We start from the raw sequence: 15,913 nt of genomic DNA, 5'->3' as shown, positions 1-15,913 counted from the left end.
GGTGCCTACGCAGCTCATCAGTGACTCTTATTAGAAGCAGCTGCCCAGGCCCGGTTGGACCCAGCCAGCGTTGTGTTGTGCCTGTCTTGACTGCAGTTCAGTCCTGCAGCAAGAATTTTAAAGAGACCAAAATTCTTGCTTGGCTAATCTCTCAGCATCCAGCCTCCCTTCGCACCAGCTCTCCACCTGCCTCGTATGGTTATAGCACTTAAAAAGGGAGCTTTGCGGTGTCAACCCATGAGCAAGAGTCGTATCCAGTTCAGGAGAGATGGAAGCAGCCGGGTTGTGGCTCTGCGGATTGTAGGAGCCCAGTGAAGCCCCCTTTCATTTCTAAACGCGCAGTAAGAGACACTCGCTGCTCCAAACAGCTGCAGTGTAAGAGGACAAGGCAGACAAAGGAAGGACTATTATCTTTGTTTTACAGATGGGGGAACCGGGTCGCAGAGGGAGCGGCTCTTCCGATGTCCCGCAGGGAGTCTCTGGCACAGGCAGGAAGTAAATCCAGGTTTCCTAAGTCCTGGCACAAGTGATTGAACCACAAGCCCATCTTTCCCCTCCATTGCCCGTCCTGTGTGGGTTTTGCTGGTGCTTTTGGACCCGCCCCGTGGGATCCCCTAGCAGGAGCGGAATCACTGTTTGAATTCTGTAGCCCTGGCTCTATAAAGGAAAAGAGAGAAGGATACACTAAGAAGTCCCATCCTGATGCAGGAGCACCACACTCCACATTTGGCTAGGAGGCCACTCATTGATTACCCTTGAACTGGACAGATAAGTGTTGTTTGTGGTGTTCACACCCTCCCATCCCCTCTAACATTACATTCACAGCTGCCAGCTCTGCGCTGATAAGAGAATGAGATGACTTCCTTTTCTTCTCTCCACCCCCTCTCCCGTCCAGAATAAGCTGGGTGGTGGTTGGTTTTCGGTAAATAACTTCAGCTGTCCCCTCTTCATTTGAAACTCCTCCAGTTCTGTCACCTTGGCCAAACCTCTGAGGATGCTAGAGGCTGGAGCTCTGTTGAGCAGTGAACTCTACAGAACAGTCGCACCTCTTGCGCCTCACAACCCTGCCTCCTTTCTGAGCTGCCCTGTGGTTTGTGGACTAAGGACTTTGTACGCCCCTGGGGCTGGCGAGCCTTGACCGCTATGGTGAGGTAGGAGAATGGCTTTACGGGTCTGTAGCGTCTGTGTTTCAACAAAGATGCTCTTGAGTCAGAGCAAAGGAAAAGGGGAGAAGATGGTATAAATTATGTCGCTCAGGTCCTATAACCTCCTCCACTTGTGCAAATGGATCAGCAGTTAGCACGGTGCGTGCACTATTGCAATGCAAATAATTGTTAATACTGTCCACGAGCAGGTTCTCATTTCCTTGGAGGTACGAGATTTCTGCAGTGGAAACAGTGTCTCAGATGCTTGGCTTTCCCTGTGTTTTTTACTAGTGTTAGGAAAGTGTGCAAGCAACTTAGTTTGTATAATTAGTACAGACAGAGTGTGTGGTGCTGTACTCCAGTGGCTCTCAACCTTTCCAGATAACTGTACCCTTTTTCAGGAGTCTGATTTGTCTTGCGTACCCCCAGGTTTCATCTCACTTAAAAACTACTTGCTTACAAAATCAGGCATGAAAATCCAAAAGTTTCACAGACACACTAGTGCTGAAAAAATGGCCCCTTTCTCATTTTTATAATATAATTATAAAATTAATCAATGGAATATTAATATTGTACTTACTTTTCTGTGTATAGTATATAGAGTCATAAAAACAAGTCATTGTATGAAATTGTAGTTTGTACTAACTTCGGTAGTGCTTTTTAAGCAGCCTGTTGTAAAACTAGGCAAATATCTAGATGAGTTGATGTCCCCCTTGAAAGCCCTCTGCATACCCCCCACAGGTATGCGTACCCCTGGTTGAGAACCACTGCCGTACACCGCATGGGAGAGGTGGTCCCTGCTCTGAGGTGCGATCTGTATGATGGCATATGTATGTACTGGCATATGTGTTATTACTTTGTAGCAATATTGCATTTACTGTTCCTTTGTTTAGAACACTTAGCCATGCACTGTAGTTAAGTTTCATTTTTCTTAATGATGAACCACAGTGCCTGCGTATGGTCTTTGCCGCTTCAAAGGGCTGAATGTGTATGACTGACTTTTTCAAATACTCATAAAATGCATCAGAAGAAACTCGGGAGTCCTCGCAAGGGCAGTTTAGAAAAGTTAGTTGAGACCCAAAGCAACTTAAACTGTGAAAGCAGCTGCATATGAGTGAAATCGAATGAAAAGGGGGAAAACTCTCCATCAGAGCAGGTGGATGAGGGGTGTGTGTGTATCAAGTCTATGCTACCACACTATATTCACTTGGGGGAGAGGTGGGCTGGGATAAGACGTTTGTGTTCCTGAAGCCACATTTTGGAGCTGCTAAGTGCAGCCAGGTCATTGTGAAATTGAGCTCTTCGGCATAGACCCTGGCCTCAAAACATAACACTGAACATGCTTAGATTTTACTCCAAAATTACTGTTATGATCTGGGTGTGGATGGATTAGAACCCCTTCTTTAGAGGTCTGGACTGTGCTTACTTTTCAGGAAGTTAACCTGCTGTCCATTTTGCCACAAGAGCGACTCAAGGCTCTCGCCAGCTTCACTCTCATTAGATTATCCTAAAATCTGTTTAGTGCCTTGCAAAAGCCACTTCATTCCCTCTCACCACCTGCCTCCCAGAGTCTCAGCTCCTACCTTGCTGCATTCTGCTTCATCGGGTCATAGCAAAGCAGCTGAACAAATAACTTTCTGCTCCACGGTGGGACATGTCACTCAGGTGGCAACCAAGCAGTTTCGTAGGTGGCTGGTGACGCGCTTATTTTTTACATGCCCCAACTTTCTGCCAGGTGTGTACACAACTTAATTACAATGGGAACAACAGCATCTGTAACATACAGGATGGTAAATATCCCAGTAATTGAGATGCTTGTTTTAGTCTCTCAGCTCTGTAGTTCCACCTTAGCTTGAGGTTAAAATGAAACTAGCTTAGTGTATAATATAATACAGAAACTTGCAGATCGGAGAGTGGACAGGTTTTATTTGGCCAGTAATTTGTAATATCAAATTTTAAATTACAAAATACTTGTGGCTAACTTGCAAACAGGAAGAGGTAAAAGTTACCGGCTAAATCATTCCCTCCAGCTTTTTTATGGGGGGTTGATCTGTTTAAAGTGGCTTAGAGGATTTAGTTGCCCCTCCATTAATTTTAAAGGATGATGGGTCTAAATCCTCTAGGCTGCTTTGAAAATCTCCGCTGTAATTCTTTCCCTACTTAACACAGTGGTATTTGAGGATACGCTGTTCTACTGACATAGTGTTGTTTTATACATTTGGGCCGGGCTACATTAGACCAGTTTCTCTCCTTCATAGGGGACCTAGTCTAGAGTCAAACAAAGCCATGGCCTCTTCCTGTGATCTCTCCAAAAATTCCTTGGGTTCAGCCTTTTTTTTTCTTTTTCTTTTTTTTTTTTTTTTTTTTTGCTCCTGTCGCTCACGTTCTATCCATTGCACAATCAACCGACATACAAAGTCTGGACTGTAGCAGGCAGTCTCTCTTGGTGGTATGCAGTGTGTCATCTAATCTTCGAAATCCATTCTTAAAACACGTCTAATGTGATCTCCGATAGGGCTGCAGGAAACCTGTAGTCTCCCTAGTTTACATATTGCCTATAGAGGTCCAGGCTTTCTGTGTTAAGTGAGGAGAGGAAGGAAGCAGAGTATCAAAATCCCAATATGAATCTTTGACAACTTTTTTCCACTTGCAAAAGTTGTCTACAAATGGACACCTGGCTCAGGCCTCTCAATCTATTTATCCTGGGTATTTACGTTACACTTGAACTAAGCACGTCACAATCATTGTTTTTTCTCTCACAACAGCCCTATGAGGCAGGGAATTGCTATTATTAACTGGGGCAAGTCACTTCTAGTCTGTCTGAAGTCACAGCAGGGAGCCTGTGTCAGAGCAAGGGAAACAAACCCAGGTCTCCCATGCCTCCAAGCTATCACCATAACAACGGGCCTATCCTTCCTCTCCTAGGTCACTTTCCATCCATGCGGTGCTTGGGAACACAGGCATGGATAAGAACCTGGGTTCATGGTAAAAATATCTGCTTTGTATGCTAACTAGCTAAATGGACGGAGGGGGCTACATTGTGTCTGGCAGGGGAGTAATAAGATGCATGTTCTTAAAGCAGTGTCTTTAAAGACACACACACACACACACACACACACCCTCTCTGCAGCAGTATAGTACACACTCAGGTTTCTGGAGCGTTCTGCCCTAATCCCATGGGAAGAGTCACGGCGACAGTTGGCTGTCGGAGATGGAAACGACTCCTTCTCCTGAAAACCCCGCCCTGGCTAGCTGATGGCTTGCGCACATGGACGTTGCTTTATGTATATGCAGGCTGGGGGTCTGAATAGCCTCTCACCAGAAGTGGAGAAAACTTGCTCCAGTATCAATGAAAGGTCCAGCTGTGCTCATCACTTACTCTGTGCTGCTGTACCAGATGGCTGGTCATAGGGACTAAAGCCCTCATCTCACCTTGAGCACAGGGACAGCATAGTCTGCCCCATTGATGCATCTCAACCCTGACCTAGACTCCCCACCTCTAGGGGCCAAGAATGATCTCTGTCTCCATAGCCATTGGGTCTTCTCTGCAGAGACTGACAATAGGCTTGCCAATTAGTGTCAACTCTTAGTAGTTCCAGTGATGTGAATGCTTGCCCATAGGGAGTTGTTCTTTCTCTCTCCTTACCTCCCACCCCCAATAAATTGTTTGCTTAGTCTGAATGCTTGGTGGGCCTCCCCACTTCCCCTCCACACCTTTTCTCAAACACTTCCTAGTATGACTGCACTCACTAGGCATATCTGCTGCAGGTTAGATCATTGGCTGGTGTAGAGGACTTCAGTGGAGCTATGCTGACTAGCACCAGCAAAGAACCAGACTCCCAGATTTCATCTAATGAGTCAGGAGTTTGCATTGTAAGTGAAGGCACAGGTGGGACACTTCAGCCAAACAACCTATCTGGCCGAGCGGCACTCCCTGACCTTTAATCCTTCTAATGTCAGAGTCCTAAGACTTCACCAAACTTTAGGTGGATGTATCCATGTCTTTACATCAGTGCTGAGTGCAAATATCCAGCTGCTGTGATCTCGCAAGGCGCCAAATGAAGCTCGTCTGAGTGCAAGCCTGTGATGTGAAAGAGATGCTGTGATGTTCACACAAGTGACTTGCTAAGTGGCTGACCCAGGTTTCGGGTTAATCAAATGTGGCGAATGAGTGGAAACACAGATTCTAATTTTAGAGCTTGAGATGGGAAGCATTGCTGATGGATTTACATGCAGTGGCCGTTAACACGCCAGGTTTTGTGTGGCCTGGGACACTGATACTTTTCTCCAGGCGGGTGTCACGAATAAGTGCACTTGTCTGCACTGGGGAGAACAACAGCGGGAACCCCAATGCTGTAGCTCCTCCTTGCAACTGAATGCTGTGAGGTGCTGCTCTATTGGCTTGGAAGGGGGAAAACAAAACCTGCCATTGCAGAGCTTTTCCCCTCTTCCCTATATGAATCTAGGGGCTTGGGAAACCATTTACAGTTTCTTCGCCACTTGACCCATCGGTTCCCTGCTTGCCGTGTAAACCGAACTCCCAAGTGAGACTTGTCATGGTGTGATCTGATCCGTAACAGCAAGTACAGTCGGAGAGATTGTGTTCATCAAATGCAGAGGCAAAAGTCCTTGCCAGTCGCTGTCAGATACTGTACCCCAGCCTCCCTCTCCAAAACATCCCTTGTGGAAGCAGGTGACACCTGAAAGGGAATGGGCAAAACAGGCACATCAAGGTATGTTCAGAGCCAGTTTCCTGCTAACAGATAGTGCATTGTGTGACTCAAAGCAGTGCCTTCAAAGCCCACCCCGAGGACGCTTCACCATGTCCCCAAGAAATTAAAGAGACAGCTTGAAGAGAAGAGGTCTGTCTGCAAATGCTGCACCTCCCCTAGTTACAGATACTACCCGAGATCATTAGAACTGGGGGAAGTTAGCAAGAAGGCTGTTCGCTGTGTGCTTTTGACAGCACTGTATGGATAGTTTCCTTCACCATATCATGAGTTAGTAACAACCAGACTTCTAGCATGTACACCTCAACGTGAATCAATGGCTGGTGAAGCAGTGACTGTTAGAAACACATGCTAATGTGCTGTGGAGAATGGGTTTTCCTATATTTCTATAGACACTATAGTGTGGGGCCTTTGAATCCTGAATGCAGAAGCGGCCATAACATGTCATTACAAAGATGGGGTGTGTTTTTCTGCATGTGGTAGGAGAAAACTTCTCTTTTGGGATACTGGGAATCTGACAACTCCTCCTCCTCTGCCCCATCTTGAGCCATCCTCCCTTTCCGGCCAGAGACCAGCTGGGATCCCTTATGGTGCAGCTTAGCGCTGTCCCTGAATACCTGTTGCAGGTTGTAGTTGTGATGCTAAGCAGCACTGTTGCATCGGTGGTCATGGCCCAGTTGAGCAGGCATGCGCATACGTACATGTAACCACAAGCGTGTTGGTGCACATATACCGTTTCACACCTGTGCCACTAAACCTCTGCCCGTTTCTAGACTGGCTCTCCACGGGAGTCCTAGCATGCGCCGTTAGCATCTCCTTCCCCTGCCACATCAGCTGCCATTTTTGGGGCAGCCTTTCCATTTCCAGCTTTCGTAGGGGTCTGGAAATAGAAGCTCTGCCATCCTGTTGGACAGGCTGTTCTCACTACATTGCTGGAAACTGCTGCTGCTGCTTGTGAGGCTCCCGGCTCAGTGTTGCAGGCACAATGAACCAGACATTGGGCTGCCTGTCTGAACTGCCCGTGTGCAGATGCTCACTAGTAATGCTCCATTAGAATCTTATCCTGGGAGCTACTGCCCAGAGCATGGGCGTCTGCTCGACATTCAAGTTTAAAGACAGATGGTGACTCGTCATTCCTTGAGCTAAAACGCTCCCAGAACACTGTCTTGATACTAGGGTGATGGACACCCTTCCATCACATTGCCGGTAGCATTATACACTGGCGCCAGTCCGTTTGGGAGAGGCATGTTCAGTTCAGCTCTGTGTACATGTGTGAGGCCATACAGATAGAGGGCATTGTGGCCATGGTCATGGGGTGCATCACAGCTGCTCCCTGGCCCATGGCAGGGAGAGATCAATGCACAGGTATGTGGTGATTCCTATGCATGGGAATTCTCATTTTCATATCCTCCGTGCACCTATATTTGTGTGCACATCTCAGAGTGTGTGTGTGTGTGGAGGCAAAGCAGCTCTTGCAAGCTCCAATGCGTCAGCATATCTCTCCGTGCCATGCAGTTCGCTGCGTTCCTGGAGCCGGTTGTCATCCTTCTCCTCCTCCTCCGCAGAGGACGTCTTTTTTTTAGCTGTTTCCCTTCCTTGTCACTTCATGGCTTTTTATCTGGGGGAGAGGAAAGAAAACTGTTGAAAGAGGCTGTCCGCATCAGCGCTGTGGCTTGGCGTGGGATGAGCTGTGAGGAAGTCCCTGTGATATGCAGCGCACTCTGGTTCAGGGTATGAGCTCAGGGCACAGTCTAGGAGAAAAGCTGCTTTCCAGAGAGCTTTGGGCTTAGCTTTGCATAGGACCTAGTCTACTGCTGAAACGATTTCCATTACGGGGACTCGGGAAATCAGTATAGCCACAAGGACTCTAACACTTGGGATGGAAAAAAACTTGGGTCTGATTTCTCTTTTCTAGGGGGGCTCAGCCCAGTACTGCCCAGAGGATTGAGGGGGTCTGGGGCAAAGTGGGGAAGCTGCGGTACTTGTACTCACACGGCAGCGGTCCGGGTCTTTGGCAGCTGGGGAGCCCTTCAGTTGCTCTGCGTCTTCAGCAGCACTGAAGGGCCCCCTGCTGCCGAAGACCCAGACCGCCACCGGGTCAGGGCTTGTGGGACCCCTGCGGGGCCTAGGACAAATTGCCCCACTTGCACCCCCACGCCCCGGGGTGGCCCTGGCTCAGTCTTGCCTTTTCCAGTGGAAGTAAATGGGAGCTGTAGGCTCTCAGCACCTGTGAAGAGAGCTCCAGATTCAGAAAGATGCTTAAGTTCATGCCTAACTTTAATGACATCAGTGGGACTACAGAGATGCTGAAGTGCTTTGCTGAACTGGGGCCTAGGAGGGGCTGGGCAAAGCTTCCTTTGCTTTCCCACCAGCTGCAGGAATTAAACATGGAGGGAGAGGGGAAAGTGTGTAAATTGCTGCATTTTTAGCAAAGTAAATGGTGACTTTTAGATTGCAGGTGTCTGCGCATAGCTGTACTCAGGGCAGCTGCGTTACAGTGCATGTAGATGTGTGATATTTAAAGACTGTTGCTTTTAGGGTTGATTCATCCCAGCTATGGGATGCTGCCTTATGTATTTTGAGTGGTTGGCTCCAGAGTTACAATAACAAGGATTAATAAAGTGGAGCGAGGGGGAAGGGGAGCAGGAAGAGTCACAGTTTCCCAAAACAGGTGCCTGCGTTGAGGTTCTTAAATAAGTGACTTGTTGTTTTTTTTAAAAGGGCTGAGCAGTCAGCAGCAACCTGCTGTTTAGTGTGAATGAGAATTGTCAAAGGGTGCTGCTTGATGTCTTAGGCCTGGTCTATACTGGTGGTGGTGGCGGCGTGGGGGGGATCAATCTAAGTTATGCAACTTCAGCTAAATGAATAACGTAGCTGAAGTTGACGTACTTAGACCTGCTCACTGCGGCGACAGTTGCCACTCCCCTGTCGATTCCGCCCACACCTCTCATGGCGCTGGAGTACAGGAGTCGACGGGAGAGCGCTCAGGGGTCGATTGATCGCGTCTAGACTAGGTGTGCGCAAGGTGCTGTAGTGACAGATGGTCACCAGGCAAAAGGAGTCTGTGGCAGACCTAGGAACATAAGTTCATTCCCCGTATCCCATTCTGGTGCCTGAACCTCGTGATCACCATCCTTCCTCCCACTTTCCACCCCTCTAGTGTGTGGCTGTCTGGTCAATGCAAAGATGCTCCAGGTGGTTCAGTTTACTCATCTTCCATCTCTTGGGATGTGAATTGACGTAAGTCCTTGCTCAGGTCACAAATGAGAAGAGTGCTAACTTGTATCCTGGTTCCTATTTGCCTGTGTCACAAAACCATGTGTACAACTAGCAGTCCTCTATATAAAGCATAAGCACGTGGCTTTTGTTCATTTGACAATTCCCTCCACACTTACCAGGAGTGTGAATGGGCCATTCTGATTAGTAAACTTTAAATCCAAATACTCTGCAAAGGGAAAGCCTGTTCTTGCGGTTTCTCCCCATTCCTTAACTTATTCTCTGCCGTTCGCTAGTTTTGAGCTGATGACCTGGTTGTTAATCTCAGGTTTCCCCAGGGAGGTAAGGGGTGGCCTTGTGATGGGATTCTGACTCTTCACTTCTTGTGTCTAAAGGCGGCTCTGGTCTGTGAATTCTGACAGCTGTCTCCCTCAGTGGCTTTCCTGCTGAGCGTGGGTGCGTGTGGACCCAAAGTTGGCCGACGGTGATCAGCAGGATTCATTTGCAACAAGCATGCTGGGCCTCCAAGACTCAGTCGGAACCCTACACTTAAACCTTATGTGCTTTTCGGTGCAGCCTGGACAATCTGGGGGGCAGGTTTTAGCAGAAACCAGGCCTGGTTTAGAGAGGCAGCATGACCTGTTGGATATGGTGCTGAACTGGGAGTTGGGAGATGTGGTTCTAATCCTGGCTCTGCTGTGCGTCCTTGAACATGTTGCTGCACCGCTTTGTGACTCTGTCTCCTTCAAGTGAATATTCTTTGCATCAAGGGCTCTTGGGCCATGTCCCCACAGTGCCTCGCCTAGTGGGGCCCTGATCTCTGCTGGGGCTTCTGGGAATTACTGCAATGCAAATATTATGGACTCTAGGCCTACTTTTGCAATGGCATCTCCACAGATGGACTTTATTGAAGCTGTGGGTCTGCCCCTGCCGGTGTCATTGCAGGACACCATCAAATAAGGGTTTAATTTGGGTGGGATAAAGCGGTAGTTATATATTAGTGTTACTTGTTCCCTAGAAAGGAGCGTTGTTGATACGACTGATAATTGTGTAATGCTGTGTGTATAGATTGGGTGGTAGTTACATCTCAGCAGCTTTATTTCCAATATAATTTCCTATTTCCACTGCAGGGCTGGGTGAAATATTCACAATTTACTTTTGTTGTTGTTTTTAAATTATTTTGGTTCAGATTAGCAATATTGCTCCAATTTCCAGGTAAAATAACAATGAAATTCTGCTGCTTTTTGCGATTTGCAGACAGAAACATTTTTGGAGTTTAAATGGGTTCCACTTTAGTACATGAAAGGTCCTCTTTTTGAAGCAGAGATTTCAACCCTCAGAATTCAGTTCTGACACAGATCCGTTTCATACAAAAACATGGCAGAAGATTGCGTTATTTGGTGTGGAAATTCTGGGGTTCAGAATCGCACTGAAATTTTGCGTGTGTACACACACACAACCCATGTACTAATGTGCAACCCTAGTAAGTTGCTAAGTATGAGTTCCATATAGGCATTTAGTGTTATACAGCCCTATGGTGACATGGTCCTGTCCTGATGTGCTTCTCATATCTCATTATGATGCAAAGTAGGGCAGACACAAATAATGCATGAGACTCCAGTTAACTTGAAAAAAGGTGGGCATTACATGGAAAATGCAGCAGCATGCTTTTCGGGGGAGAGATTTGAAGGAAAAGGTTTGGTGCATCACCAGAGGGCTGCGGTTCTGTGTAGAAGAAGGCATGCGGGTGAGATCAGGAGCAAGGGACAAAGGATGGATGTGGTCAAAGCAAAGGGAATGAGAGAGAGAGAGGAGGAGGAGATAGGTGCAAAACCTTGAAGGTGTGAGTGGGAATCTCAGTGGACATAACACTGGGCCAGAACCTGAGGTATTGTAAATCAGCAATTTACACCAGCTGTGCATCTAGCCCAGTAAGTGTAAGCTACATATTTATGCCCACTGCCTTTTTGGACAAGTCGGTTTCTGAAAATCTGTCTATGAAACCATTACCTGCCACAGTGTTCTGGCTTCACCAACCGGGAACATGTGGATGGTGAACAATGATTTTTGAAATACGTCCTTTATGAATATACTTATGGAGAAGAAGCTCCTCTGTTGTATTAACTGTATTGTAGCCTGTCCACTGCTGTGCAGTGCAATGCAGCTTTATTTTGTCTTCCATGCTGTGTCTTCCGTTCAAACTAGATCCCCAGCAATTTAATAATAAGCAGAGATGGATAGTAAGAGTGGAAGAGGGACCTGATTCCTCATTGTCCCGCACCTTGTGTGGTCACGTGGATCGCTGCAAAGAGGGCGCAGAAGGTAGCATTTCACTCCCATGCTGCACAAGACGCAGAGTGGGACCACGGTGGTGTCAAATGACCTGGAGAGCTGTGGCCTAAAGCCCGTGGGAAGGCGGTGGCAAGACCTTCACTGGGCTTTGCCCTAAGGGCTTGGGCCAAAGCTCTGTGCAGCCAGTTTCAGATGGCAAGGTCTGTGGTGGACAAGGGTCCAGCAGCAGGTGGCTCAGCCAGAGGCTGGGGCTAGAAGAGGAGAAGGGATGAGTTCGGCGGGCAAGTTTCCAAGCCTTAATTTAGCAAAGCACGTTGGTGGAAGACCATTCAGACTTGGATGTTTTTTGTAGCCTCCCTTTAAGGGCGGTGAAAATGCCTGTCCATACATACAGATGAAAAGAGGCTTTAGGACTTTACCGATTGTTGGCACCCTGTCTCTAGCCGGAACCACATAGTTAATAATGGTCTAGAATTGTCTGGCTCAAGAAGGCAGAAGCTCGTGAATTCCTTTGCGTTTGGTGTAGACTTACCAATGGCTTGTGGCATAGTAACCCAGAGACTGCAAGGGGTGATTGATTTCTGTATCATGACCCTGAGGGTGTTATGAGGCCAGAGAACAACCACCGTGTGACTTCACCCATTCCAAGGTTAGCAATTGCTCAGAACGGAACTGCCGGGTCTCCCCTCCTGCCTGCTTTTTCTCCTCCCTGCCCCCCAAGCCCAACTCTGATAGTGAAATAAACTTGCTCTCCGCACGCCACCGTCGTGACTTCACACGGTAATGAATGTTTCTTGTAAAAACTGGTGGTGACCTTCCCAGAGAAACAGAAAGGCAAGAATGATTATATAGTGGATAGCATGAGATTAGGAGCCAGGACTCCTGAGTTCTGTTTTTCTAGCTCTGCTTCTGACTTGCTGTGGGACTGAGTAAGCTCTTACTTACTTTAATGCACACTAAAGCGTTTCAAGGCGCTCTGTGGAAGGTGCTAGAGAAATGAGAGGTATTACTAGAGTTAGAAGCTGAGTTCCTGTAACTCCATGTAATGCGAAGGGTGGTGGTTTTCAAATGTGCCCAAGTGACTTAAGAGCGCAAGTTGTGTTAGCATTCCATGACATTTCTATGCTCAGATTACATGGGGGGGTATGTGAAAAATCTGCCCAAATCTATGCAAGCTGTTTACTGAGAACCAAATTTGATTCTCAGGGCTTCTCCATGCTGGTGGTGTTTGCATTGTTATAACTGCGCTCATGCAAAGCCCTAGTGTAGATGTGTTGCACTACTGTTTGTTTTGTTTTGTTTTAAAGGGGGCACCTGGAGTGGCTTATCCTGGATTCAAACTGGGATAAGTTTCAGCAGTGCAGCTCCATGGTGGAAAAACCTCCCCACCAAACAGACAAGGCTCCAGTTATGCTCGGTCAATCTAGAGGAACGCCACTGGCTTCAGGATCAACCTCCCCTTTCAGTTATTTGTTGTCTCGACTTCCCTCAATGAGTGGGTTGGAGTCTTTATATAGCATGTTACCCTCACTTTACCTTTTTCCTTTTTCATGTGCTTTTTGGCTGTATCTCTGGGGCTTGTCTGGGAAGAAGGAAGATGGTGACTTTTTTTCAGCTGATGTGCAGCTTATCTGAAAGAGGCTCTGGCACAGTTTTCAAAGCCAAACCCTCCTGCTTCCCACCCCATGCTGAGCCAAACTAGGGGTTTGAGGAACACGCCCTACCCTTCTCCATTCCCCAGTTCACCCCTTAAAAAATAAGGAGCCTAGGGGAGTTAGGCACCTAACTTGACTTTGATCAGGAGCATGTAAAATACATGAAATCAATAAGAAACAGAACACCTGATTTAAAAAAAAAAAAAAAGAGAACCCTCCAAGGGACTAATCTAAGGCTGGCAGCTAAGTTTGTGGAACACGATTGTTAACTATCACGGCAATGAGTTATTAGAAGCAGAGAACTGATTGGTGGGTAAGCTCCTCTTTTCACCAAGATAAGGATGCGATTCACTTCTAGAAACAAGGGGAAGGGAGTATGGCCTGATGGATGGAGACCTGGGTACTATTCCCAGCTCTGCCACTGGCCTGTTGGGTGACCTGGGGCAAGTTTCTTCACCCCTCAGTGCCTCAGTTTCCCCATCAATCCTCATTTTACAAGTTGGTCTGCTCAGGCCTGTGTTTTGTTGGTGTATCTTTTAAGCCCAGATCCAAGCCTGGGAGGGTTGAATAGTTTTTTAGCCTGACCCCTCCTTGCTGACCATGAGTCGCTGTTGTCTCTCTACTTGCCCGGGGTTGGCATGGCTGGTGGCTGCGTGCTCCCCTCCTGCCATCTGCGCCCCATGCGATGTTCTGTGCGCTGCAAGATGAGAGATGCTGCCATCCCTTGGCAGGCACGTTCATTCAGGACCACACGCAGCGAGATGGTGGCAACTCACAGGAGTGGGAGCCGCAGCCACACCCGCTGGCAGGAGGAGGAAAGCCAACCCAGCCTGCACGTGGCACTTTTAGTCGGGCTGGGGTTAGTTTGCAGGGCTATAATGAGGATAAAGATACTGACCACCTTTTGAGAGGCATGTTGAGATGTACTGATGAAAAGCGCTATAGAAAAGCCGGGTAAATGTATAGTGCTGTAGTGAACCCGATAGCTGCTGTTAAACGACCAAAAGGCAAATAGCATTGAAAAAGCGTGAGTTCTCTTTGATGCTTGTTATGACTAAATCCATGTTACTTCTGTTTTAACCTCCTTTATCTCATTCATGCGAATGGCCGTTCTGCTGGGCACCACTATTGCTAAGCAGCGCATTGTGGACCTGGCAGTGGGGAAGGGTTTAACGCAACCTTTTCTTGACCATATATAGATGGGGAGGGAGGAGAGGGCTCAGTATGGAGCGTTTTGCCCAGGAGTGACTCATCATGTAACTAAGCAGTGTTTCTCTGGGGAAGTCCCTTTGAGTGTACACTCTAACCAGCTACTTCAAAACTACATGGAAAATATCTGTACAGTTCTTGTCACCGGGCTGATGGAAAATCTGCCGCTGGTTACAGGGTGCAGCTAGCAGTTGGAAATACGTGCACACCTGGGCATCTGCGGCTGCCCCCTAAAGTACCAGAGTCGACTGGCTTCTACAAATATAGGAATTGCCATACCTGATCAGACATATAGTCCAGGTAGACCAGTATCCCATCTCCAGCCATGGCTAGTCTTTTCAGCTTCAGAGGGAGGTGGAAGAAACCCTGTAGTAAGCAGTTTTGGGATAACTTGTCCCCAGGGAAATTTCCATCCTGACCCAGTTAATGAGTGACTTCTGCCCTGAAGCATGAGCGTTTATGCCCTTCTAAATAGTCAGCTGCTTCTGGGGTCCTCAAGCATTGGTGCACCTCGCTCCTGCCTATTCTCTGCCTGCGGCACATAATAGTCTAGTCTCTGGGGGGCTGTAATACGCTGGTTGCTGGATTTAGTGTGGGGGTGCTGGGGTGTGTCGGTGGCCTGTGATACGCAGATGGTTGGAAGGGCTGCTCTGGTGGTCTGCCCTTTGCGCCTTGGTCTCTAGAACTAGTCTTGGCAGAATTCAATCTTTTAAATAACTTTGATGGAAAATATTGACTTTTTAAAGCATTTTTTCTGACTTTTCACTGGTTTAACCTCCCACAGTTGCAGGAAGCGTGTGTGCGCACGCATGTGTCAGACTGCGGAGAGGTGGGAGTCAGACCCTAATTACTCAATGACAGAAGTTGAGATTCAAACAGTTAATGGTTATAACCGTTAAAACACATCGGCAGCATCGTGTGTCTAAATGTACGAAGTAAATAGCCTTAAATTATAATCTAAGAAGTTCTCAAGCAACATTTTGCTTATTCCACTGATCTGTAAATTTTAAGTATTGGTGTCACCTTGGTTTGTGAAATCCATGTTTGCCAACATTTATCAATAAAAATCGAATCCTTCCAAGCATACCTAATGACTTTGTTGAAATCAAATGAGTATATAACTTGCCAGCCTAAAGTAATAACATTATTCTGCATACATGTATATAGTATCCCTTATGGAAAAGCCCTATAGAACTGATAAGTCTAGAACAAACAGGGTTCTGTAGAAATGACATTCAAATCCTGTGGAATATAAAGCAGCATTATCCCTGCTATAGAACTGTAGATGCTGGTTTCAAAATTTAATCCAAATGTTCTGTTTCCATTAAGTTCTGTAAGACTTGTTCCCTAAAGGATGCTTTAAGTGGTGTGCAATGGAATGGCTAGCTGTCTGGATGCTGATTGCTTTGGGAAAATGGAAAATATTTACCTGTGTGTAAAACTGATTTTATTTGCTGGATGTGTTTATTTAACACACTCCCTTTAGCCTAGGGTTGGTAGAATTTATTCTCTTGACAGGGATTTGAATTGAGCCAGACTAGAAAGAGCCAAGGAGGCAGACTTGTCTTATCAGGTTTAGGAAATGTTTTACGTGCAGGCATGCTTTTATGTAGAACCGCTGTTACCATACTATTAAGAGAGAAACAACTAATCTACATGTATGGAA

General features: G+C 47.0%; 1 protein-coding gene across 2 annotated transcripts in view; it reads left to right on the top strand.

Annotated features, from left to right (window-relative positions):
- The first annotated feature begins 921 nt into the window (after positions 1-921).
- LOC127038856 (tyrosine-protein phosphatase non-receptor type 11-like) overlaps positions 922-15,913 on the top strand; it is a 57,006-nt gene continuing 42,014 nt past the window's right edge. Inside the window, exon 1 of one of the 2 annotated variants that reach the window (XM_050931902.1) lies at positions 922-1,151. In XM_050931902.1, coding sequence (XP_050787859.1) covers positions 1,144-1,151 — 8 coding nt within the window. In that variant the 5' untranslated portion in view covers positions 922-1,143. Of the gene's footprint in view, positions 1,152-11,937; positions 12,033-15,913 lie in introns of those variants that run through there. The other variant, XM_050931901.1, reaches the window with a different exon arrangement.

The sequence above is a fragment of the Gopherus flavomarginatus genome, chromosome 21 (genome assembly GCF_025201925.1).
Source record: "Gopherus flavomarginatus isolate rGopFla2 chromosome 21, rGopFla2.mat.asm, whole genome shotgun sequence".
Taxonomy (NCBI): Eukaryota; Metazoa; Chordata; order Testudines; family Testudinidae; genus Gopherus; species Gopherus flavomarginatus.
This window is presented reverse-complemented; position numbering and strand designations above follow the sequence as displayed.